This window comes from Musa acuminata, chromosome BXJ1-3 (genome assembly GCF_036884655.1).
Source record: "Musa acuminata AAA Group cultivar baxijiao chromosome BXJ1-3, Cavendish_Baxijiao_AAA, whole genome shotgun sequence".
Lineage (NCBI taxonomy): Eukaryota > Viridiplantae > Streptophyta > Magnoliopsida > Zingiberales > Musaceae > Musa > Musa acuminata.
In genome coordinates, this window is record NC_088329.1 from 38,725,123 (window position 1) to 38,751,850 (window position 26,728).

General features: G+C 35.6%; 2 protein-coding genes across 6 annotated transcripts; one reads left to right on the forward strand and one right to left on the reverse strand.

The window, feature by feature from the left end:
* Positions 1-3,088: 3,088 nt before the first annotated feature.
* LOC135586764 (protein FLOWERING LOCUS T-like) lies at positions 3,089-10,631 on the reverse strand. 5 transcript variants are annotated; one of them, XM_065135445.1, is made up of 8 exons: positions 10,123-10,631; positions 9,095-9,832; positions 8,468-9,027; positions 8,088-8,305; positions 7,251-7,312; positions 7,049-7,089; positions 3,739-3,955; positions 3,089-3,375 (listed from the first exon to the last, which is right to left on the reverse strand). In XM_065135445.1, exons 3-8 carry the CDS (start codon positions 8,580-8,582, stop codon positions 3,369-3,371), a joined length of 660 nt encoding a protein of 219 aa, XP_064991517.1. In that variant the 5' UTR covers positions 8,583-9,027; positions 9,095-9,832; positions 10,123-10,631; the 3' UTR covers positions 3,089-3,368. The 5 variants fall into 5 exon arrangements, 3 of the variants coding, with proteins under 3 accessions (XP_064991517.1, XP_064991511.1, XP_064991527.1); XM_065135439.1 differs by having other exon boundaries at positions 8,468-8,668; positions 8,746-9,832; positions 10,123-10,630; XR_010492918.1 differs by lacking the exon at positions 3,089-3,375 and adding an exon at positions 4,076-4,155 and having other exon boundaries at positions 3,816-3,955; positions 8,468-9,832.
* A 3,076-nt stretch (positions 10,632-13,707) lies between these two features.
* LOC135628659 (PTI1-like tyrosine-protein kinase 3) lies at positions 13,708-25,193 on the forward strand. The gene is made up of 8 exons (XM_065135466.1): positions 13,708-13,847; positions 15,024-15,159; positions 17,914-18,161; positions 18,311-18,437; positions 18,564-18,837; positions 20,623-20,755; positions 24,489-24,575; positions 24,748-25,193. The coding sequence occupies exons 2-8, from the start codon at positions 15,066-15,068 to the stop codon at positions 24,892-24,894; spliced, it is 1,110 nt and encodes a 369-aa protein (XP_064991538.1). The 5' UTR covers positions 13,708-13,847; positions 15,024-15,065; the 3' UTR covers positions 24,895-25,193.
* The last annotated feature ends 1,535 nt before the right edge of the window (positions 25,194-26,728 follow it).

Genomic DNA, 26,728 nt, shown 5'->3' on the forward strand with positions numbered 1-26,728 from the left:
CCACCTTCTGTGATCACACTGATTTCAACCGTTCATCAGAATAGACGGGATTTTGATCAGATATCGTATGACAAAAGTATTTAGCAACCAAATTAATGATCAGATGAAATATATCGAATGAATTTTTCTCTTTAATTTTCATTACAAAATAGTTTTTTTTAGATTTTATTTTTTAAAAAGATAAATTAAATTTATTCATTTATATGATCCAAAGATCTGTTCAAGATTTGTGGTACCACAACATACTACTTAATATGGATAATATATATCAATGTGTCGTTTCATTTTCATATATCGTGTGTATCGTTATATTTAAAATGATTGATTAATATGTATCAATTGATTAAAGAATAATATTATAATTTATGAGTCAAAAGTCAATGCTCTCTCACCCTCCAAAGTGTGCCCATTACAATCAACAAATATAGTGCATCTATAAAGGAATTTTTGACCCTATTCATAATTAAATGGTTAAACTGATAAGTTCTCAATCTTAGTTTAGCAAAAAAATAAAACTAAAAAAGGAGTAGAATATTTATTCCTACAAATTTTAGTATAAAATATGTGACCCTCAAAAAAATAATTTATTCCATATTTATTTAAGTAGACTATGACTAATCATGGTTATGGTTATTAATATGAATCTAATATCATAACAAAGCTTAAAAGTCATCAATACCAATTCTATACTCTAATATTCAAATACTAGCCAATTAATGAAGATTAAACACAAGGGTATACATACTAATTTAGGAAAATAAGTGAAAAAATCACCTACTTTGAGTTGACATATATATGAAATTTGGTTGGAGAGTCTACAAAATATGGTTGTGATGTTTGACATTTGACCTCAACCATTTTGCCATTAAAAGGGAAAAAAGAGTATGATTCATATTCCCTAACATTGGTTATATTCCTTGGCATTGGAATAACATATGCTGTCAAATGAGTTAAAAGGTTACAAATGGAGAGATGATGTGTTCAACTAATGTGGAATGTGATGTTCTATTAAAGGCTATAAGCTCTTTGTTTTGGCTTCCTCTTTTGGTTGTCCAAATTCTTTGTTCTCTCAAATAAGCTATCAACATTTATGCATAACATGACCACAAATCTGCATGGAATTTATGCTTTGAAATTGACTAGGCAAGAGAATGGCATAGTTCTAATCAGTTTCTAGTGGTTTTTGAACTTCAATTCGCTTGAAATCTTCATTTGTTGTGTAAGGAATTGACAAAGTTATTATAATTAATAGTTTGCATTTGTAATATTAATTAATAAACATGTAGACTTACTCACATTAATATTTGCAAAGTTCTTCCAAATATATAACTTGATATAAAAATTTTGATATTTGGTGAAGAACACCTTAGTTTGCATGATTCCATTATATGTTGCTTTTGACACCATGCTTCACAAAATAATGGATGTTTATATTTAAGAAACCTCTATAAGATGGTTTATGTTTTCTCATATCTCCTTCGGTGAGGTTTGATCTTTCTCTCCTATATAGGCTTCCAGCTCATATGAGCAATCATTTTCTTAATCAAGAATTATTTTTTTATAATATATAATATGATCTAAAAAGAACTATATGTAATGACACAGATTTAATTATTAAAAGAAAAATATTTGGTCTTACCCAGAGTTTGACTAATCATGCTGAGTATTGATATGATGGGGCATGCTGATGACATAAAGAAAAGCTCAAAAAAACTTTCAAAATATATTAAAAAAACTTAGATTATGGTTTTATATTTGGAACTAAATGAAAGTTTATTTTAATTCATCAAAAAAATTTAAATTAAAAAAGATAGTGATATATTTCTTTTTTTAGATTTTGAGGAGAAGTTTTGTGAGACGTCAATGACATTTGTATTGATATTAAATTATTTATAAATATGACTTGAATTATTAGATTATAAGTTAAATTTTAATATTTAAATAAATCAAATAATAAATGAATCGATTGATAGAGCGTTAAATATTAAAATGAATGATGAGACTTTACAAGCGATACATCGAGGTTATCAATCATATATATTTATATATCAATATATTATATTTGTTGGATTCAATCTTAAAATTGCTCCTATAATATGGTATAATGATATACCATATGCTATTGACGCATTAATATAGTAATAATTAAGGTAACTCTTAACACAAGTATGATTATGACATTGGTGTGGAGAGTGAAAAATGTCATAACTTCTATTTTTATCATTGATTTGTTGTTCTGTATCATAACACCGATTAGCTTCAGAACAAAAAATGACTAATTATCGCTATACTATTATTGATTATAAGATCCACTATATTTTGACCGAAGGGGATCTTCCTCTTATTAGAGATATTATTATTATTTTTTATTATCTTAATAATAAAATATAAAAGATACGGAGGATCTCCTTCTAACATATTAGTATTGGAAGTCGATGTAATTACTTTTTGGTTTCAGACTCCTATGATTTATTGATTGTCAATGATATATATATATATTCTATTGGTAGCTGTCAGAAAATAGCAGAAAATGGCATTCCCTCTTTTCAAATGGTCTCCCTGCTTCTTTAGATTTTCTTATAGATTAGTTGTAGAATCAATATGGAAAAGTTAAATTGATATTATATCTGTTAGAAATATATATTAGATCTTTTCTTGACCTTTTAAGCTTTTAGAATATGAATTCACCCAATCAAATTTATGATATTAGAGAAGTTTATAAGTCCGATCATGTATCTGTTCCTCTTTCGTGCATCATATACTTGGATTTCATTTTATACATCAAGCCTAACAGATGGGTCCTTTCTTCACAGCTTAGACCTTTGGAATTTGTTGTCATCCAATTAAAAATTTAATAGCCATGAACTGTACTTGGTTGGCATCCAGAGTTGCAATTAATGTCATTGCTCATACAAAATAAAGTTCACTACTTCAATCTCATATCTTCTAAGGATCATTTCTTGAATGTTATTTCTGTGATGTCATTACCCAGCTAAGATAAATCGAGTACCTGTTGAAAACATCTGCAGCAAGAAAAGCTGCATGTTCAAATTAGGATCTCAACCTCTTTTGAGCACTTCAAGTACTAGTAATCTGTCAATAAGGTTTCCACTGCATCTCTTTAGGGATTTTATGTGGGTGAAGCCACATAGTACATGTTCAAAGTAGTAGAAACTTTTTACAAGTAATGATCGGTTAGACTGAGAACCATAGTAAATACCATATCCACTAAATTGATCAGTAAAAAGCATATTTCATGAATGTAGAGTTCCTCCTGAAGCCCTGTTGTTCGATAGCCTGCATTAACTGAATGTGAAATGCCACCTCTCAGAATGTCCATGCTTCTCAGCACATCCTTAACCTATCCCTTAGAACCTTCCATCCAAAGAAACAATAATTTGAGTCCTCCATAATTAAAAATATATTTTCTGCAAGTGTTTGCAGCATACATGTTTCGGGTTAGCAGAATGCACTCTTTAGAATCCAAAGTGTGTGGTAAACTTCTTTTATGGATGAAGCACTTGACAAGGAAAGAATTTGGAACTAAAAGCATCTACTTGAATTGACTCAAAACAGGAATTTGATCAGCAAAGAATCATGTCTGATACTTCATAGTGATAACTGTATGCTCATGACATTTTAAATCCCTAAGCAAAGTCTTGTTGAAGAGATTTAAATCATTTGTGGTCTCTTTTTCATGCATGATTCATGTCGTAAGCAATGACTTTTGTTTATTACCTTCGTCCTCCACAACCATTCTCTCTTTGGCAGTTGAAGTATATGGCAGCCACAGGAGGTCCAATGCTATAGAATGCTGAGAAGTCCCTGGTGTTGAAGTTTTGACGCCAACCGGGTGCATAAATAGTTTGCTGAACCTCTTGCCGGAAGAGCACAAGAACGATACGATGAATCCCTGCAGTTGGATGTGGGCTCTCATAGCTGACAATTTCATTTCCTGAAACAATGTTCTTATACAGTTAGGCCTTTTCTATAGCTTCTTGATCAAGGTATCATGAAAGTAGGGACATAAAAAGGAGGATTCTCGACAAGTGTTGGTGTTTCTTCAGAAACTTACATCATAACCAAGCAAATTCTTAAGAATCGCTGGGAAACCATTCTCCCAGATGTGTATCAGAAGACACTAGCAACTCTTAGCTGCTCAGAAAGCCAAACTTTGAGATTCAAAATCTCAATATGCAAGTTAAAAGTTAAACAAGAATCAATTTGTTATGCTTAGTGCAATGAATAAAGGAGCCAGTTGATCTATGAAAGAAAAGGAAGGAAAGAAAAAGAGCCGAGAAGCATGAAAAGAGAAAAGTGTGTATGTATGAGTTTTGCATGCTTTTGTTGGTTGTAGATATCTGTGCACTTGCAGAGAGGAAGACCTCAAGCATATTTCGCATGAATTTGGTTACTAATAGTTAGCTAAGGACTTGACAAAAGCATATTCGTAAATTTTGCACATCGCCTAATGAATCTTCTTTACATGTAAAAACATGTGTATCAATAAATTTGAGACAGCAGCCTAATTAATTGTAAACCCATCAACTGACCTGTTGATGTACATTTTCATTATGTTCGCAGTGAAATCTGAACATTATGGTTCATGGAAAGGAAATATAGATTGGCTCTCGGAATGTATGTTTTAAATTATCAGACAAATCTTTAACATTTCTGTAGTGGAATTTTTGCAAGATTTATACTCTCAGATCTAGATGTTCGCATTCATATTGAAGTGTTTAATAGTTTCAGATCTAGATGTTCAGCATTTGAGTATGGAAGTTCATTATCTTATTCCTAGCTTGTTAGATGGATAAATTCAGATAAAAAGCTATAGATGCAAATATTCTGTTTGCTCTAAATACATGCTAAACAAAACCTAACTCTTTTAAGTGCTGCTCAAGAATGTATAGGTGCTTTTGACAGTAGAGCATTGAAAAGTTCGGACAAAAGCTTCAAAATGGTCTGTCAGAGAAGAAAAATAAAAAAAATTAAACCATTCATAGACTGTGATGCATGCATCCAGAGGAAAAGCAATTGTTCATGCCAGCATCAGTTGTTGAATGAAATAGTATTCTCAAGTTCAAGATTAAAATGTAGCAAAAAATTAGCAGATGTCTTAAAAGTAAATAATTGAGAAAGTTTCAACATAGAATACACCAGAAACATAAGAAAGAGGCTTTTTCATAGAAGATATAGCATGTACTCACAGGAACAACCAATTAATTCTCCATTTCAGTATCAGTAGTTGCATTTAGATAGCATATCTAAGATAAAGTAATACAGTTAAAATTGTGCTCTTGTGTGTGTGTGTTCAAGAGTGTGGTACATAGTTTGGAAGATGACTGAAATAATGGTAATATCACAATCAATCAACTTTTAATATATTTCTTTTAATTTATTTTTCTTGTGGGCCCCCACAAAGTAAAGCATTAAGTCAACGTTGATTACTGTGAGGAATAACAGCCATCCATCTACTTCGATTTCCGGTTGAGGCCCCGCCATGCTGACTAATGTCTTCAAGTGGGGCCCACACAAGAACAGAGATCATGCACACAAAGCTGCCTGCATCTTTGCTCAACCTGCATGGAGGAGAAAAAAACACAGGTGGGGCACACGTGTTAGAGGTAGGGCCCTCAACCCCCTCTCCGTTGCATGTATTATTCACGTGCCTCTTTAATTTTATAGATTCTGTAACCTATTCATGATAAACTGATTTATCGTTTTTCATGGTTTTAGTGATAGCAGAATACTGCACCAAAAAATGACATGTACATAGAAAATTTTTCTCGTGTAGAGGAAGATGTCAGCTCTGATGTAGCTGAAGTGATAATCCACAGGTCTCCAGCAGCAAGTGATAACTCTGCTGCTGATTCAGTTCTGTTAGTTACCCTAACATGAGAGCTGAACCCAATAGTTAAATGGTTACTTTGCATCAATTTTAAGATGCATAACTTGCTGCCAACGATCTAACTAAGATATGCTCACTACAATAGTAGAAAGGAAGCTCACACCTCTTCAGTTGAGTCATGAGTGAACCAGAATACACAGTATGTTTGCTGCAGTCAGGCATAACAACAAACATCCTATGCCATCTGGTTGAAATGAAGGGTTATTGCATCGTAAGAAAGGGTTGCACTTAGCTGCATGCCTTGGACAAACTATAGCTTCTTTTTGTTGCTACTTCCCAGACTAATTTAGATGTCAAATCTCTTCGCTTGCAACACAAACCTTCAGAGTTCCTTGGTTGTATGCAAGAACAAAATCTTGGATATAACCAAAATCATCTTTAGGCTATTTCTGTAGAACTTAATCATGTGAAATTATCATCTACAGACTATAGAATGCCTCCCATCCATAATATGTCTTGCGGTAGTCTGTTTTGGCACCAAAAGGTAACCCTTGGCAGCATCTCATCCTACTACTATGCTAGTTCTTGCCAATATCATAAGAAATTGATGAATAATTGATTAATAGGTCAATATATTAGCATATCACCAAAAACAAAATCCCTCTAATAGATATCGGATAATTTAAACATGTTCCTTTTGAACTTAACTTTCTCAGAGGAAATTAATCAAAAGGAGCGTTTTTATGAACTAGATTTTAAATAGCATAATCCAAACAAAAAATAATAATAATAAGCTTAAAATTCTATTAGGAGATAAGATGAATGAAACCTCTTATTATTCAGAACTTAATAACAGAAAACTAACAAACACATAGATGTAAACTTGGCAATGGCTTATATATGTAAACCATATTATTTCTTTGGAAGAATGGCAATCCAATGGCCATGTTCATTTTGACAAATCAACAGAGTGATTATAACATTGCTTGTGAGTGGGTATCAATTTCCAATACACAAGTTGAGATAGCTTAAACATGTGATGATGCATGTCTGTAGATTCTAGGCCAGTGGACTCATTTGTATCATTTGAAAATATTAAATATATAAATGCATTTTTAATTTTTTTTATATATCATAATTTAGGATTCTATAGTAGTTGAGAATTGGGAGTAAATAACAAGTGTTAATTTTACCCACCATAACTGGCATCAAGGGTTTCTGGGATGTCTGTCACCAACCTATACAAAAAAAAAAACAAAAACAAAAGACTTGTCAGTTTCAGCTGATTTAAATTTTTATTCCAGTAGGGAAACAGAAAATATATGTATAAATTTAGAGCATTACAAGAAGTGTTTTTGGCATAGAATCGTCATGTATTCATAGTAGATTTTGTGCTTACCAGTGAAGGTACTCTCTGTCTGTAGGACTGTTTGGGCTTGGTGCATCAGCATCCACCATCACCTAGAAGATATGATGAAGTTACCCAGCATAAGTAATTCACCAGGTTAAATATTGAAGTCCATACATATACATATCAGTACATGGTGTGCGTATAAGAGCATGCATGAACACAATCTGTCTTAGAACTTGAATAATTTAACCCCACCTATAAATTCATATAACTTAACTGAGAATATGACGAGTAAAAAATAAAGCTTTTGAATCAAACAGTAGCAAAAAATTCTGTCTTGATCCTTCTATTTCTTTAATTTATCTTTGTTTTGGATGTGGAGTGCTTTTTGATGGTATCTTATGACCTTGATCTCATTCTGACTGCTACTCCCTGCTTCATGCTCACATTTCTTTGTGTTGGTTGAAATTTTCAACCATGCATTTGGATTTTGTGACAAACCACAAATATAAGGAGAATTTGACCTGAAAGTTTCTTATTGACATTCTTCCTTGAATACTTGTGCTAATGTGCCTACAACAGATTAACATCTGAAGCATATATATTATCCAAAGCTATAAGTCAGAAAGTGAAACACCAAAAATTGAACAAAATATAAGAAGATAGGTTTATAAATAAGATATATAAGAAGTGAAGCCATAAGAGGTCAGCTTATGAATAATATTGCCTTGGTTTCCTTTTCATAATACGTTTAATGTGTCATTGCTTGCTACTTATTGAACTGCCGCCAAGTTATGAAGGTTGACTACAGCCCTATAAACAAATTCATGCATGCAGTGAGAAAAGAGAATTATATGGAAAAGAGGTTGTTTTTCCATAACTTACCAGCGTGTAGAGCTGCCTTCTATCATGTCCTTCAATCTCAACTCGGGGCTTATTCACCACCGCTGAGTGCCTCAGCCCTGTTCCATTTCTTATCTCTTTGCTGTTGTACATCACTCTCATGGCAGCTGACCGAGTGAAAGGATCCAAAACATCACCAACTACTTGGCCCAGGACAAGAGGATCCCTTCCTTGGGGCATGGTAACTCTACAAGTTGAAGCTGTGATGGAAGAAGAGTTTGTTTTTGAAAATGGGAATTCAGAACGAGCTTGGTGAGGATTGAATAGGAGAGGGCCTATTTATATTACAGTTGAAGCATCCACTTTATGTTCATGATGAATGGAATCCCAGTCTGAGAACGTCCAAGTTGATTAAGCCTCACCTTTTTCAGTTTCTACACAAGCATACTGGATTGGCATGGCAGAGAGAGGAGGCGTGAATCGTGTTGACATGCAAACCGTCATGTATATATTCTTCAGGTTATACAGAGAGGCCATGAATGGATAACTCTCCAAACTTCTTGTCTGGAAAAGAGCTCGTCTTTTGATTCTAGAACCTTCCCTGAATGATGCCTGCCTGCTCACTGTAACACAGCAGATCACACAAAGATTGTGAGGTCGTCAACAACAGATATGAACTTTGGATGCAGAAGCACATTACCATCAAATTTAGGAGCACCTCGAGGTACACTTTTCTTTTTTCACTGAGCTTCTTTGCATTGTTCTAAAGTGCATTCTGGCAGATATCAGTAACGAGGTTGTAAATGCTGCATTACTAAAAGCTGCCAGTATTCTTGTGATCATCCTCTTTATGTCTATGTCCAATGGCACAGAACATCCTCACCAAGTTGCTTTTGACATCTTGATATGACTCTAACATGTCACCATAGAGTACCTGATTGATACTTGTATTTGGAGGAGAAGAAGATGAAGAGTGACAAACCTGTATGTTTCTGCTTAGTAAACTTTCACAAAGCCCTGAACAATCTTACCTGTTCTTAGTGACAAACCTGTATGCTTCTGCTTAGTAAACTTTCACAAAGCCCTGAACAATCTCACCTGTTCTCGAGTTGCATGTGTTGAAAATGGAACAATATTTTTAACGCACCTCAACTAGAAGATTTTCCAAAATGTGCATGATGGCTCTAAATTCCACATATAGGTTCGTCAGACATTTCATGAGATGACCCTCAATGTTTCATTTGGCATCACATAGATATTCAATATTTCAGCTTCTTTTGGAGACTGGAATGCATGTTATATGAGCATCTTCTCAGTGCAAGAAAAAATGAAGATATACAAGAGATAATGCTGATGCTGAAACAATGACGACAAGAACAATGTGATGATAAAAAGATATCGATCAAGAATAAGCTGAAAAAAATCCTTTTGTGCCAAAGGAATATGAGGATGTTAATGGACCACATGTGCAGATATGTGGCATCCATTTAAACCAATCATCAGAGTAGTAAGAAAATTTTGAGAATCCTTTTGACGATAGGGTAGTCCAAGCTGATCTATAGATGCTTAGATGCCAAGTCCATGTCTGCTGCCTCGTAAAAGTCTTGACCAGAAACCAAGACTGCAAGGACAGATCTTGTTACTTTGGAATCAGTATGAGATAACAAGTCTGTGTCCCATTCTTGCCTCCAAAGTGCCAGTGATTCCTTCATTTTGAGGTCCATCGTGTAAAGTCCTGCATTTTTCTCTCCTGCTATATCATATCAAAATAATCCTCCAAAGTAAACCTATTAAAAAGATATGAACAGAGTGTCAATAATATAGAGTTTTAATATGTCAATAGAAGTCTTAAACCCTGTTATCATCAACAATAATAAATTGTTTTAGTTAATTCCACTCAGCATATATGCTGCTGAAAGTGGTCATCTTTTAGAGTAAGTATTTCTCACAGGACAAAGATTTCAGGCTGCTAAGGAAAATCGACAGAGCTAGCATTTGGATTTGTTATATAAGTTCATAGACATGCAAATAACTAGATGAAAAGCTAAAGAGGCATATGATCAAACACATTACTGACCTTTTCCATTCAGCATATATACTGTCTCCTAATCCTTTTGGGTAATGGGTGGGTCCCATCACAGACCTTTTTCACATATGTCGAGTAAATGCCATGGCGGACTGCAGGCATCCACAGACGACATCCAAGGAAAAGAATTTGTCAACCGCCCCATGAAATCTTTTCAGGAATAAAGTTGCAGAAGATTAGGGCATCTCCCACTAGATGCCACAGAAGAAGACAATTGCTGAAGAATACTGCTCTGGACAACACAATCATGCGCATTTGAATACCGAAAGGTCGTTGTGCAACGGAGGATGCTGCTTCTCCCAAACTCGCTTTGTGTCAGAGCAAATTGTGGGCAGTTCTGTTCATCCACAAGATCTGAAGCCCATGACTGCTCTCCCTACTACCTCATTTCTGGTGTTAGGTCAAGGAGTCAATGAAGCAATGTCTGGTACTTGATCAAGCAGAGAGTTTAATAGTACAGAATGTCTTGGAAAGCAATCCCTGAGATAATACAGTGGTCAAAAAGGAGATGGCACAATCCATGAACAAACTCTTTAGTGATATATGAACTGGAAAGCAGTGAGAATTTTTGAAATAAAAATTCAAGTATATAGTAGTTACAAGCTTAGAGTAAGATTGAGAGTTTATAGTTGAAGAAATCAAAGAATATTTTTTTACAAATGAACATTATATTCCTAATATGATCATTATATATATATATATATATATATATATATATATATATATATATATATATATATAATTTAGAGTGATAGTTTTATATAAAAAATATATATCTCACAAGTGAAATCACATTAAATGAAGTTTTAACATCTTTATACGATGTAAGAATGAATAGTCATCGTCTAATTGTACTCGGTCAATAATGTATAATTGATTTGATAAAATAAAATATAATCAACATAATTAGAAATCATCGTACACGTTGAATAATCTATATTTTATCTACTAAAAATATGATTTATAAAGAACTTCTCAAACGGTAACTCAAAATTGTAGCTTCAAAATATATGAGTTTCTCATGGTTTAAAAATATTAAAATTAGAGCAACGTTACTCGGGCTAAACTTAATTGGGACACCACTAAATATAAAAGTGGATTCCTTGATTCAATAATCTAAAATACTATATAAAGTTAATTGATAGATAAGAATGCTAGCATATCGAATCGACTAGATGATGAAAATATCTCCTCGTAAGAACACGATAGGGACAAACCCTAATGGAAATGAAACTATGTGCCCTTAACACTTAACACTAGATTTATAAAGAAAATATATAAAGTAATCGATGTAACAATGACCATTGACTATGTTTTATGAAGGGAGTTAGTGAGGATGGGATGATGGAGGGGATGATGCAGGAGGAGGTGATACGAAAGTGAGTGTAGGAGTGAAGGAGGAATGAGTGTTTAAACCTTTTTGACTTCAACTTTAAACCTTAGAATAAAATTTAATTAGTTACATGTAACTTAATAATGATTAAATATAAATCTTTAAGTTATGGTATATATTACCTATACTAATGACTTCATCTCCTTTCTTTCAGCTAAGTCTAGGAGATCTACATAATGGCATAGTTCTATAAATACTTCTACAATTAAACGTTATAAATAAGGGTTATTATATCTAAACTTTATAAGATAAAAAATAAAGATAAATTCAAAGATAGATATATCATAAAATATGTTAGAGAGTTTAACACTCTTATATTCCAATCAAGCAATATATCTAACTAAATAAATTAAAATCAAGTATGTGATCGAGCATAGCTCGAATGTAATCCGAGTATAATCCTAGAATAACAAAAGTACAAACAGAAGAATTATCTGTAAAGCTATCTAAACTTCTTAAAAACTATTATGATTCTAACATATTTAATATCACTCTTTATAATTTTATCTAATTTTAAGATTATTAATTATTAAAATATGAGATTTATATATTAAATCTAAGTGTAATGCGAGTATAACATAAGTGTAACCCGATTATAATTGAAGTATAAATTTTGAAATTCTCCTCAAACCTACACAAAATTTTCTAAAAGAATAATAACGTGTTTCTAATATATTTTATATTTTTTTATGTTATTAATTGATGAAATAGGAGATTCCTATATTGAATAAACCTAAGGATATTTAATTTTATGCTCTAGTGTAACTCGAGCAATAAACCTAAGGATAACTCAACTGTATACATCTTTAAACCTATTTAAACTTTTCTAAAATTATAATAACATATTTCTAAGATGTTTTATATTTTTTTATACAACTTATTAATTTTTTTTAAATGTCTATGGTATTGTTTTCGAAGGCATTGGACCCTAAGTTATTATTAATCTAATAATAATATTTTAACACCCATTTATAGTGATCTCAATAAGTAAAATATAATAATTTAAATAGTTTTAAAGACATATTTGAATCTTAATTTCTTAATGTTAATTTTGAAGAAGACATTAGTAGCAATATCAAAAATTAAGTTCTTTTCAATATTACCTTTGTGATCAATAATGTGATATTATCATTGATAAAATGAACGTATTGTTCGTAGTTGGAGAGGGGATGAGATCACCATAGAGGTGATGAAGTTACTATAATTAAAGATAAGATGAGATCATCACCATTTGGTGGTGCTATTAAGAATGTCATCATCGTTGGTTACGAGAGAGGATCAGAAGGTGACCAGAGGATGTTGTCGTAGAGAGGAGTACTAGTTACTTCGGTCATCATTGTCATTATCGAAGAGGAGAGGATGTTATCGTTGTTCAAAGGAGGATACCATTGTCGGAGAAGAGAGGGTCGTTTGTTGCCACCTCCTACAATAGAGTTACACTCAATTGATGTAACCCTCATTTTTTTAGTTCATTGCCTTTTGATTTAAACTCGACTCGACATGCAATCCAACTTAATTCACTGACGGATTCAACACAAATCAATTTGACCTATAACAATATTTAGATCGAACAAAACTAGCATTTGGGTCGGTAGGGTTTGAATTGATTGGATCAATATAAAGGGTGAGATTGATTAAAAGATTATTTTAAAAATTTTAAACAAACGAATATTCCTGATAAAACATAAATATTGGGGGCATCTAGACAAACACCCCATTATTATTTAACACAAATATTGCCAAAGAAAAGCGAACGACAATCATGGAAAGAACATAAAAAATATATAAAGAAAGTAAAGGCCACGAATAAGCTCCAATTATGCGTTTAAATAAATCCTCTAATATGACATATCAACCGTTGATTTGCTCGGGCCCACTATACTCTCTGCATCTAATCCGCTGGATCATGAATAGTCGGTGACAACGTTGGATAAGATCCTCAGTGTGAATGCGGAAGATGGTAGGGAAGAGAAGGCCGGACGGTGGACTCAAAGGGAACAACGCGACGTTCCGACTTGAGATAAGACATAGTTTACGACATGGGACGTGGCGCACATCCGTTTGAGACACTCGGTGGGGTGGACTCGTTAATAATCACAGAGTGTTGCGACGTCCGTCTTTCGTATTCGCAGTCGCAACGCTGGTCGCAGCAACCAGCTTCTTAAGATAGCTCGCTCTCTCTCTCTCTCTCTCTCTCTCTCTCGTGTTCGCAATCGCAACGCTTGTTGTTTTCAGGCATCCGTCTTCTCTCTCTCTCAAGAAACCCTAATCCTAGAGGTGGAGCGGGGTTGCCTACCCTCGAGCTCCTGGTTACCGTTTTCAGGTGAGACCCCTTTTCTTCTTACCAAGGATCCCTCTTTGTCTTAATCAATTCATCGTATTATGTCTTTGCGATAGTGGCACGCACGGATTCCTCATACGCGTCCGGATTTTATGCACTACTTTTTCTGTCGAACATGTTTCTTGTTGCGACTGATTCGAGCTTTGGAAATCTCGTGGGGAATCGGGCTGATTTTGGCGGATTTAGTGTCGTTTTCAACCCTCAATATCAAGTATGACTTCTCTATTTTGCTCCCAGAAAATAAGCGGGTCCCACTTCTAGCAGCCTTTTCATTGGGTTGCTTCTACGCTCGGACTGCAAATCGATACTTTTTGCGGTTTACCTGCTTTTTCTTTGCTTTTGGTTGTTTTATGCCTTTGGTTGGACGATTTCTCTTTAGTTCTTCTGATGAAATCTGATTAAGTGCTGGAATTCCATGGATTGCGAGTGTGATCTATAACTTTCTCGTTTGAAAGCGATCATTTGCAAATTGACCATTGTTTTTTGGAAATTAAACAGAGTGAGATTCCGCCTTGTCGGCTTCTGTTCCCTTGTTACATAATCTGCTGTGATTCCGTTGTTGATGTTGGTACATGCCAAGAAAAATGCGGTCTTTTTAATTTTCTTGCACAAAATTTATCTGTTGTCACTATTTGGGCGTATAATGATTAATGTGGTATGCCAGATCATAGAGCAACCCTGGCCCATATCAAGTAAGCGTGTTTATCATCAAATTCGAGTAGGAGACTGAGTCCCACATGTAATTAATTGTGCTGGCTAATGACGTGATTCCTTAGCTGGTTATTCTTATTAATATGATTGTACGTCAATGGTGTACCTTGTGCTTGGGTTGACTCTTTTGTGGCGGAAATGGAAGTTCAAATTACGTGCTTCTCAAAATCTCAGCTTAGTATTTCTGTTATATGTCAATCTGAACATGATAATGGCCCCAGTGTATTTTCAAAAAAATTGTAGGTGAAGTTTGCTTCTGAATAATGATTCATACTTGTTGAGATATATAATCTCTGCTGATGTCTGCAATCTTTTCTTTATTTTCTCAAGACAGACTTTTGCTTCTATGTCTTTTAAGAATCATGATGTATAGCATTCTCACTGTCAGCACTTAGCACAGCATATATATGACTACCTTTGTATTGATGGTCTGTTTGTTGCATCAAGGTACATGTGCTACATAGAATATCCACTGAGAAGAAGGATAAAATGCGACGTTGGTTGTGCTGTTCTTGTCATGTGGATGAGTCTTATCAGGCCCATGAGAATGAATACCTGAAGAGCCCAACAAATGATGCGGATGGTATGTTATTTTCTTTGCTATTCACAGATTAGAATTGCTTTCTCATAATGACATATGTCACAGGATAATTGCATATTTTGTTGCATAAAGTCTGTTGATTAGCTGGAGTTATAGAAAGAACATAACTTGGCTGTTTTTTTTTTTTGTCAAGATTCCCTCTGTGATAAAACCTCTGCTTGTTGGTTTTTGATGTATTTGTTGAAGGAGCATGCACTGGAGAATTTAGATTTTGTGTGACTGACAGCTCTTTGATTTTGGAGGATGAAATAGAGATCAAACCGAGTTGATTGGACGGATTTCAGTTAACAAACAATAGATAATCTATTGCTCTAACAGAAATGATAGTTAGACTAAACAAGAGTAGCAGGATGGCTTTTTGTCCTTTTTCCTTGAGAGAATTCACATGCAAGGTTCTTTTTCCCTAAGCTACTCCCTTATTGTATAAGCTTTAGCAAGTAGTCTTTTCTCCTTATCTGACTGGAATTCTCCAGTGTGATAAAGGAAAGATATATTGTTGGACAATGTCTTTTGTTATGTAATGTAGCTATTGCTTGAACTTATAGAATATAAGTTTATATAGAACTCTTACAAGGGGTAAAAAATTGCATAAGTATGCTTAAAGGAAGATGATCTTATGGCAGACAATAGTGTTAAAAAAATAGTTTATTTGACATGGACAAGTAACTCCCAAAACCAGATGATTTTTATCACAATCCATCTTGGATCCAACCATCTCCAATCAGCTTAGGGCATAGTCAGGGCATATGCTGTCCTTTATTAGCCTTATTTACCATTAAGACAGCTCAAATGTTAATTAGTACGATATGTTTTAGCTCAGGACAGCTTGGCATAGTATTTCAGCTTGGAAATCCAGCAAAATCTAGAGTCTAATCTAGCAATATACGAGTCATGTCTAGCATGGTGCAATAATCTGCCTGTAAAAGAAGGTTTTCTATGTGGTTTTGGAGGGAAAGAAAGTCTTTAGTTTTAATGGATGTTGTACAGTTCAATCTTAGTTGGAATAGGAGTGGAGAAACCCTTTTCCCATCCTAGTTAGAAAAAGACAGGGCCAGTTAAGCCTCACCAACTTTTAGTTGTAATTGGATACTTTTTTATGTTTCGGTTATTCTTAAACTAATCATTGTAATTGTTTTACTATATAATTTAGTTGGTTTTAAAGCTTCAATTTTAAGTCTATTTAGTGCTTGATGATGAACTTTTTATCATCCGACTGATATAGGATGCTGAATCTGATTGAGTCCTCATCCTTTTCCAAGCATGCACCACACTGGTATTGGCTTGCTTACCTGGAGCTTGGAGGTGCCACCTGCAAAATAACAGAAAGGGCGCTGTGAATGGGTTCGATGGGTTCCCTCTCTAATGCTTAAGCCATAACTTGTGTTGGGAACTTGTGGATCAATAGATGCAAAGTAGGCAAAAAGGGGAGTTAAGGAGAATAAATGAAGTTGAAGAAAGGAATAAGTGCACAGCTTGGAGGATGACTTTGTCCCTCACTCGACCGCATGGATATCCATGGTCCATGTCGGTCAGTCACCGAGAGAATTGTTATTGAGGTATCATGATGACTGCTCATTGATGTTATGAGGTGGGTTTATCAGTGGTAGATGTTGACAAGGATGTGTCTCATTGATGCTGATGTTAAAAAATGACATTAAATGCTTGCCAAGAGTTTACTTGGCAGACTGACTCATGTGCGATTATCCATCAGTGTCCTAGAGTGCCATGTATGGTAATGGATGCTATTTTATTATTATTAGGACTCATATTTTGAGAGTTAGGTTCCTTTTAGTGGGTTTTAGAAGGGTAACAAAAGTTATTTTGCTTAGTAATTTAATAGGTTGTGAGGTCTTCTCGAATTTGAAAATGCTTGTTAGAGCTGTCACTTTTAAAAACTATTATAAACTAATTCTTTGCAACTAGATGTATATATTAAGTGTATTTAACTCATAACACCCATCATACTCAAATATTTAGATCATGTTTACTCAGCTATAGAGCTTCTTGATCTTTAATTAGGTCTTGATTTACATTGAGTCAAGGCTTTAATTAGTTAATAGGACTTATATGAATCAACTTCTTTTTTTTTTGTATGTGGATTCATTGTCAAAGTGGATTACATGGAAAAAGCATCTTGTAAGCTGGAAATCCTTGAATGCTTCATCTAGAGGCTGCCATTGTGTGTGCATTATCATCAAATTAATGTTTGGTTGTCATTGCATCAAGTGGTTCTTTCAAAAACTTTATGTGCTACATATATTTGTTCTTTTCATAATTGTTCAAACCAGGGTTTTGAATACCGGTCTGTATCGGCGTACCGAGCTCTGCTAGGTACAGTACGTATCGGTATATACCGTTGGTACACTAGGGCGTACTGATGGTACATCCTAAAACCTTAAAAATAACTTCACCTACCACGCCAGGGCGTACCGATTGGTATGTCTCGGCAACGGTCGAAATCCGGGGTGGTACCAGTCAGTACACCTCGATACCGGTCAAAACACTAGTATTGCCCGGTAGAGGATGGTCCGTGTATCGATACATATCGGGCGGTACACATAGAAATTGAAAACCTTGGTTCAAACATAGTAGATGCAACATAAGCATTTCTAGTTAAACACCATGTGATGTTTTTCTAAACTTGGTCTAAAATTATTTGTCATCTACACAACTTTTTTTATTGATGCTACTTCTGCTTTTATGTTAACCAAGGTTTTCTTTCTTTTGTCATTCCAGGACACAAAGGTTCAAAATATTCTGCTGCTCCTAAAAGTGAAGCCCCAAAGGCACCACCTCCTATTGAGGTGCCTATGTTGTCTTTAGAGGTATTGAACGAGAAGACTGATAGTTTTGGGTCAAAGTCTTTGGTTGGTGAAGGATCATACGGAAGGGTGTACTTTGCAGTTCTAGACAATGGGAAGCAGGTTGCTGTGAAAAAACTTGATACTTCATCAGAAGACAACTCCGCTGAATTTTTGACTCAGGTTTTCTTATACTTGCAAGTGATAAACATCTATTTTGCTTCTCCTTTTGATCAAGGTTAACTTGTTTGTGGAAGGACAGCGATCATCTGTTCAATAACAAAAACACATCACATAATTGACTGCAGCTTTTTTTTTTTTTCTGACATTAGGTCTCTATGGTGTCAAGGTTGAAGCATGAAAACTTTGTTGAAATGCTGGGATATTGTGTTGAAGGAAATATGCGATTGTTAGCCTATGAGTTTGCAACCATGGGCTCTTTGCATGATGTTTTGCATGGTATAAGATATATCTGCTAATTTGTCCACATAATTTAATGTTCTTATCCTTTGAATAGCTTATTTATGTTATCTGGTAAATTATGTACACAACAGTTCAAGAATCTAACTTATTTCCAAACCACAGGCAGAAAAGGAGTCCAAGGTGCACAACCTGGTCCAGTATTGGACTGGATGCAACGAGTGAGAATAGCTGTTGATGCAGCAAAAGGGTTAGAGTATCTTCATGAGAAATTTCAGCCTTCCATAATACATCGGGATATCAGATCGAGCAATATCCTTCTATTCGATGACTTTAGGGCCAAAATTGCAGATTTTAACCTCTTAAATCAGGCTCCTGATATGGCTGCTCGTCTTCATTCTACTCGAGTCCTGGGAACTTTTGGTTATCATGCACCCGAGTAATTACTCAACTTGGATAATCTGCAGTTGTATTTGACCTTACTTAGTTACAAGAATTTATTTACTCATTTTGATAGTCATGTTGCTTATAGTCTTCATAATCTAGTAATTATGGTTGGCCCAATCAAGGGCAGGCTATTGTGTTGGTAAAAAAATGTGGTAATTGTGTTGCTTATTTAGCTACTTTCAGTAATACTCCTGAGTAACTTTTAGAATAAATATAAAACATTTTGGTTTGTTAGTTTATTTTTTATTTTAACTTTTGAGACATGTTGATAGATATAAAACATCATGGAGGGTTGCCACTCATCAGGTCTGTGAGAGTTAACATTACCTTGAGTGGTTGCCTGTGATGATTAAGTCAACTGTGAAAGTTGGCATTACCTCTAGTGGCTCCTGGTGGTGATTAAGTCAACTGAAAGTTGAAAGTCTTATTTGAAAATCGTCTTGTTCCATGACAAAGAATTTAATTTTTGCTATGCATCTAGAATTCCTAAATGGTTGATTATGGATTTATGGCTTGTTATTTTTGTTGTAGTAGACTAGTAGTATCCAGAATCCTATTTGACTTTGCAAAGGTACAAAATATTACGATTTTGTTTTATGACCAACAATAGCTGGATTGATTATCTGTTACCTTTTATGATTAAGGGACATAACATCAATATTGATGGTGGACAAAACTCCAAGCATACTTGAAGTCACCATATAGTCGAACTTTTATGCAAGGAAGCCCATTTTGCCTAGAGGTACGAAGCATGCGGTACATACTGATCTAGATACATAGATGGCCTCGCTTTGGGCAGTTTGGTCCAACCCAATATAAAAACTAAAAAATATTACATGGATTAGAGCTTGCAAACACAAGCCCTCTTCTTGTTGGGATTGTGGTCCGACATTGTCGCCGCTATTGATCACTATTGCCGTTGGGATTGTGGACCGACATCGTCGTTGCCATTGTCGCTTGCCATCGCCGCCGCCATTGTTGTTCGCCATTGCCTACCTCCTCGGAATGCTTAGTCCTCTTCTTCCTTCTTCTTTCTCTACTTCCTCCCTCCTTTTCTTCCTTCACCTCCTTTTCTTCCTTCATCTTCCTCCTCTTTCTCCATTGCTCTTTACTCTTCTCCTTCTTCGTCTTCAAAACATTGGTTTGTCCCAGTTCGACAAAGAACCGTTATGGGTTCGATAAGCGATATGACATTCCTTGCTTTTATGTTCGGTTACCTCACTTAAGTTCAAATTTTAATATCAGGATATACTAGATGGCCTTGTGTAAGTACTTGGTACTCCTTGAAAATCCTCTAATTATGGTTCACAAGATTGCCAAGTTCCATTCCATGTTTGTATTGGCTATGCTATTAAACCAAGCTGTGATGTTAAAAAAACCCATTTATTACGTCATTGGTTGGCTTTGTTAGAGACATTTTGAATTAATTTGCCATAGTTTGGCAAGGTTTAGTAAAACTATTATAATTTATTACATTCTTGATGAAGTAGACATAGAAGAAACTGAAAAAGTAAACATTGTTGAAGGCTGAAGTATTAACCTATCTTGTTATTTGTACTTTTCTCATAATTTGTTATAACTGTTATGAATCCTTTATGGTTACTGCAAAGAAAATTATTTTCCTCCATGATCTTTTTCATATACTTTGTGTCAAGTGCAATAAAAATTATCTGTAGTAGATGAATCAAGATCTGCAAAGCACAGTAAATAATGTTGCATGATTCATATCTCCTGTATTTTCCTTTTTGTATATAATGATACATGCAGTATTATGCAGGTATGCTATGACAGGCCAGCTGACACAGAAGAGTGATGTATATAGCTTTGGAGTTGTTCTTTTAGAACTGCTGACTGGTAGAAAACCTGTGGATCATACCATGCCTAGAGGGCAGCAGAGTCTTGTTACTTGGGTAAGCTAGTAAGATTTATATCCTAAGTTGTTTTTAGTTGAGTATTTATTTGTTTTCATTCTTTGTTAGTCTCATGTATTCAAGAGTAAGAAAGGAACTTATTAGTTGGAGACACTGTGATCCATCCACATGAATAGATCAATAGCAGAAAAGAAAAGATTATGAAACAAGAGAGGTGAATTAGGACAGGATGACTTTCAGCCCCTAATTTATGTCTCATGAACTGGTGAAAAGGCTGCTGATTCCTTTGAATATTAACTGGTCATAGAGTCATGAATACAGAAAGTAGAATAGTCAAAATATCTTAACCTGACTACGTGAGTCATCTATGAAAACTTTACATGTATATCTGAATATCTGATTACAATGCTTGCATTATGATAACAATTGTATTATTTCACTCAACTATAATTGTAATTTGACTTATGTATCTCATGTTTAGGTCCTTGTCTTCAAATTATTAAATCTATATGGTACTGAAATTTTGTGTCCTGGGTTACTGGATGATTACTGAACCAGATTGTTTTGTGCTCATATATATATTGTCCTTATATCAAGTTATTTGACATTTTGAATGGTTGCCACCTAATCCTTACATTCTTGTCTATGATATCTGATAGCACCATCTCAAATTTCTGGTGTTTCACTATATCAAAGGCCCGTTTTTCTTACAGGATGATAAGCAGAACACGTACCATGAAAACGTTTGAGCAAGCTCTTTTTTGTGACAGGATAAACTTTTGTCTTTTTTTTTTTTGATTTACTGTATTATTAATTCTAATTTGAGGCCTTTGAATTAACTAGTAACATTGTCCATAACATAATTCAGTGGTGAGAAAGGGTTTATGCAGCCAAAACCCAAATAGTCAGGGGCTACAAATAGTTATTGTGGTTCTAAATGCATTTGCAAGAGAGGTTAGAAAGTAGACATGGGATCCACCATCATAGACAAAATTTGCTCATCATTCTCCATAATGTTGCTCCCTTGGTCTGTATTAGCGCACAACAAAATATTTGACTGAAATAACAATCCTTATTAACGTAAACCTTAAAGAAACTTGAAATAGAATGGGTGAATATTGTTGTACCATATAATATAAATTTCCTAAATATAGGCATGACCTGAGATAGTTTTGACAAACCACATAGTTCGACTACTTCTGAGTTTACCTAAAATTCGTATAATAAAAAAACAATTAGTTGAAATCATAAATACTAAGTCCCAAAATCTAGACCCTAAATAAAACTTTAATAAATAGTCAAAATAAAATAAGCCCTAGTAAATAAACCTAGACCCTAATAAATAGTCTAAACCCTGAATCCACAAAAATCTGCGGGTTCAATTAAGCAATATTTAGTATCTTCAAAAATAATAAACATTTAAAAGTTGAAAAGAACCTTCAGTTTAAAAGTTCAAGTGTTGGTATGAATGACCTACTGGTCTTATCTTGGTTATAAATATTTTGCTAAGATGTTTTGCTAAAGGAACCAACTTGAATGCTTTGATCAGTGTCCAATAGTTTCTTTTACAAAAGAATGTGCCAACAAACTTATATAGGGCTACTTAGGTGTTTAAGCAAACACCAAAAGAAAATATTCATAAAAAAGATTACTATATAATTCAAGACAAAAGATGAACTTTCTTTTAGACTCTTTTCTTTTAGGAGGGAGAAGGAAGCCTAAGTGTGCTTATGACTTATGAGAGTAAGGTGTAGTTCTCTTGTTGCTGTTGCCCTTACCAGATGGACTAGGGGGGTTTTATAGAAGAGGGAAACAGTCAAGTGTTTAGAAGTCTTTGGCCCTTACAAGATAGACTAGGGGGGTTTTTATAGAGAAGTGAAAGAGTCTGAGTGTTCAAAAGTCTGTTGCTATTGCTTTATTCTTTTGTTTTTCTCTGTTCTTTTTCTGACAAAGCTAAAGTTTTGTTTTGAGGTGATTAAGCTGACAATTGTCCTTTTGCGTTGTCTGAGATGACTTTCTAAATTTTTGAGATGGCTGAGATGTCCTTTGAAAATACTTCAATTATGCCTTGTTTTTGTTTTTCCCAGATAGTGTCCCTAATTTCTGTGATCTTGAAAATTCCCTTCCCTTCCCTTGTTGTCGCCTCGACTGACTTCGCCTAGCTGGTGGCGCCTCCCTTCCCCGTTGCTGCCTCCACCTGTTGTGCTCGTCGCCTCCGCCCTTCCTTTGCTCCGTGGGGCGGAGGCAATGCATCCATCACAAGGCCACGAGGCCCCCATCGCAAGGCCTCCTCCTCTACCCCACAGATCAAAGGAAGGGCGGAGGCAGCGAATGCGACAGATAGGGAATGATGGGGAAAGGCAGAGGTGAGGGGCTTGATGGGCATGACGGGTGGGGCCTCATGGTGACAGGCAGGGAGTGGAGGCGACGGGTGCAACGGGCGGGAAAGGTGCGGAGGTGGCGAGCACGATGGGAGGCAACATGGTGGAGGCCTCGTGGTCGTGTCATCTCTGCCCCATGGATCAGAGGAAGGGCAGTGGAGGTGTTGCCCCCGCCTCAGAGAACAGTGGAAGGGCAGAGGCAGTGGGCGGAGGCGATGACAGGCAAGGGAGGGGCATTTTCAGGATTACAAAAATTAGGAGCACTATCTTGGAAAAATGAAACTAGGGGGCACTATCTAGGGAAAAGGAGGAAAAGAAAAAGGGAAGGGGGGGGGCGGGGGGGAGCGGGGTTTTAGGGAAATCGCCCACGAAAGATCAAAGAGGCAGAAGAAATAATACAACAAAGTCCCAACAAAAAAATTAAAGCAGTAGAAGCTATAAACATCTCCGAACCTAAAACTATTGAGCTAGAAACTAAACGTTACCAATCTTGAACTAAATTGATCGATTCACTTCATTGCCATCAACCACATTTCCATGATCATTCTTATGAACAACATTCATTTTGATCAGCTAAAGAGGTCTTATAATTGTTGAAATAAACCAACCTTTTGATTTCATGTATCTGATTCCAGAGACTTGGTTATATTTCATTCGAGACTTGTCATTTGACACTTTGTAGCCAGCTGCTTATTTGACAAAGGTGGCTTCAATCATCCCCTTTTTCTTTAAGTCAGTCTTTCTAAGAACCTTGGCTGTATACAAAACAAGATATTCTGAGGATCTTTCTGACAGGACCTGTGAATTTTTACCTGAAATTCATTCTAGCAACTTAGAATTTAACAGGAATAGCCTACAATGCTAGCAGCACATCATTTTATGCCTCTCTATCATTGCCTTTTTAGTCAACATTCTAAATAAAGTTTGATGCATAGTTGGACATAGTTGCCGAGCATCAATGAGCCCTGAATTTGTTTTTCTTTTTTAACAAGTTACACATTGATGGCATTTTATTGTATGTATACATAGTTCTCCCTCATGGACAAGCAGGTTGTTGCTGGTTTACATGTTTCATGCCTTATTTGCAACCAAGTGTTGCGACAATGTTGAATGCAAATGTGATAGTGCTTACGCCAATTTGTTGTCTCATAACTCTCTTGCACCTGTGAGTATTGCACCGATTTGGACATTGACCTTGGTGATGTGCTATACATATGTTGGTGCTAGTACAATGCAAATCAGGCATCCCTTACAAATTGAGACTTAGTTACTTTGACCTTGTGGATGTGTTTTACACATGTTGGCACTTGTCTCTACATGAAGATCAAGCATGTCTTATGAATTGAGAATTAGATACCTCTATATTGATGTTCTTTCTACCCCCTTCACAGGCAACTCCTAGACTGAGTGAGGATAAAGTCAAACAATGTGTAGATCCAAGATTGAAGGGAGATTACCCAGCAAAAGGGGTTGCGAAGGTCTTGCTCTTATCTATTATGTACAAGTGAACTTTTTTTCCCGCCTAATGGTTTGGATCTGGGGCTTAGTTGGAGTTGCTTTCCAAAACCATATATAGAGCACTGTTTACTAAATCCTACATCCATAGGATGTTTCAAGGATGACTAGTTTTGATTTTATTTGTTCTTGCAGCTGGCAGCAGTGGCAGCTCTATGTGTCCAATACGAAGCTGAGTTTCGGCCCAATATGAGCATTGTGGTAAAAGCACTCTCTCCTCTTCTCGTAAATAAGCCGGCTCCCCCACCCGCGGCTGTTCCTTCCCAAGCTCCAGATGCCTGATCTGTAATGATTATTATGCATATCATCAGACTTCATTGGTATGTTGATTTTCTGCTAGGATAGTTGTTTAGCAAATCTTTAAACCTCATCTATGGTCCTAATACAAGCCTCCAATTTGCTTTGAGTGCTTCAAGAGTGTTCTAGTTTGTGGTGTTGTACAAGTCATCATCAATGAGATTCTTGTGAATGGGGATTTTTGTTGTTTATTTGTTGAGCACCTCAGTCGTTGCTCTTTTTCCAGACAGTTGTGGAAGACTACATGGAATACTGAAGTATCATAAAGGCTGCAATATTCACTATTTGTCCTGTTTGTTGCTGGGGAAACATCTGTTTCTGACCTAATGCTTCTAATGCCTCTAATCTTTTAGATGTGCCTTATGTATGTGCAGTACTAGTGGTGGTAGCTTATCAACCTGCTGCATTCTGGTGATAGAATGCAATCAAGAGCACACCCGATCCCGCATTAGCAGGAGTTGCATGCACTGGATCATCATTTGTTTCTCTTAAATGTCACACGAAAAGCTATTGCGAATCTAGCAACCAAAATGGAAGAATTTGTTCTCTTCTATGTCAAATGCCCTGTCTACGTTCTCAACTCTTTATCTCTATTGCAGTACTTGATGGTGTTCCATGAATTGCTTGATTTACTCTAAGCTTTAGTGTCTGTGTGTGTGAGCTAACCATTCTGCAGCGGAGATGATTATAGGTCGTCAGTCTTTGCTGAGCATTTGATTTGTGACATCTCTACAATTCCAACTATGTTATTGTCTGCATAGCAATTTACAATGACCAAAATACCCCCATGCATTTTTTGCCTAATCTGGTGACCTCTTTGCTGATTTATAATTTCTACTCTACCAAAAACAATCAATTTGACCACATAAGATCAATTGATGAGTTTCTTCCTATGCAATTTTAGAATACTATCTTCCAGCTCAAACATCTTCACTATTACAATATCATCAGGAGCTCAAGGAGGTTTGACAATTGGAAACTTATCATTCAGTTTGCTTTTACCTTAAAAAACTATATATATATATATATATATATTATATAATGTTCACCTACATAATATATCTATGGTTAGGTTCAACTACCAATATAATCCATTCGTTTGGTTGTACTAACTCAGTGCATAGGTGTATGCAGCTGTTATTGTTGAAGACCTGTTCATGAATGTAATCTGCTAGTTTGGTTTCGATCCCATTCGGTGTCATGAATTATGGCGAGAAGTAGGAGAAATGCCGACTCTTAAGACACAAAGCTGATTCTTTAGACTTGAGGGTAAAACATACAGGAGATACATAGAAGAAGATCTACTGACATATCAATCCTTCCAAAATAATCCACTTACATGAGACGCACAGGTAACACAGAGAGAGAGGCGACAACGCTGATGGTCTGCAGTGTCTCGCCTTCCGCTACCACGTACGGTTCGTCGCAGCCGCCCTTCCCCGGACGCCGAGCGTCGACGGGGTGGTGGAGATGAGTTGAAGGATGAACGGGATGGCCAGCAATCTCGTCACAACTTTGCTCATGGCTAACAACATTATTGCTTTGGAGACCTGTGTGTGCGTGTGTAGATATATTGGACTCGTAAGATGCTCAGCATTTGATTGAAAAGCAAATGACACGTTAGCTGTTATGAATAACCTATGATGAGTTCATGTTATGCCAAAAAGAAATTTTCTGAAGGACTGAATAGGGGTACGGCATTTGCATATTAATTCGTGAAACCTGAAATTAATCGGTTTAAATTACACATTAATGTAAACTAAGGAAGAAGTGGTTTCTTAAATTGCATATGAAACAAGTGTTAGTATCCATCCACAAA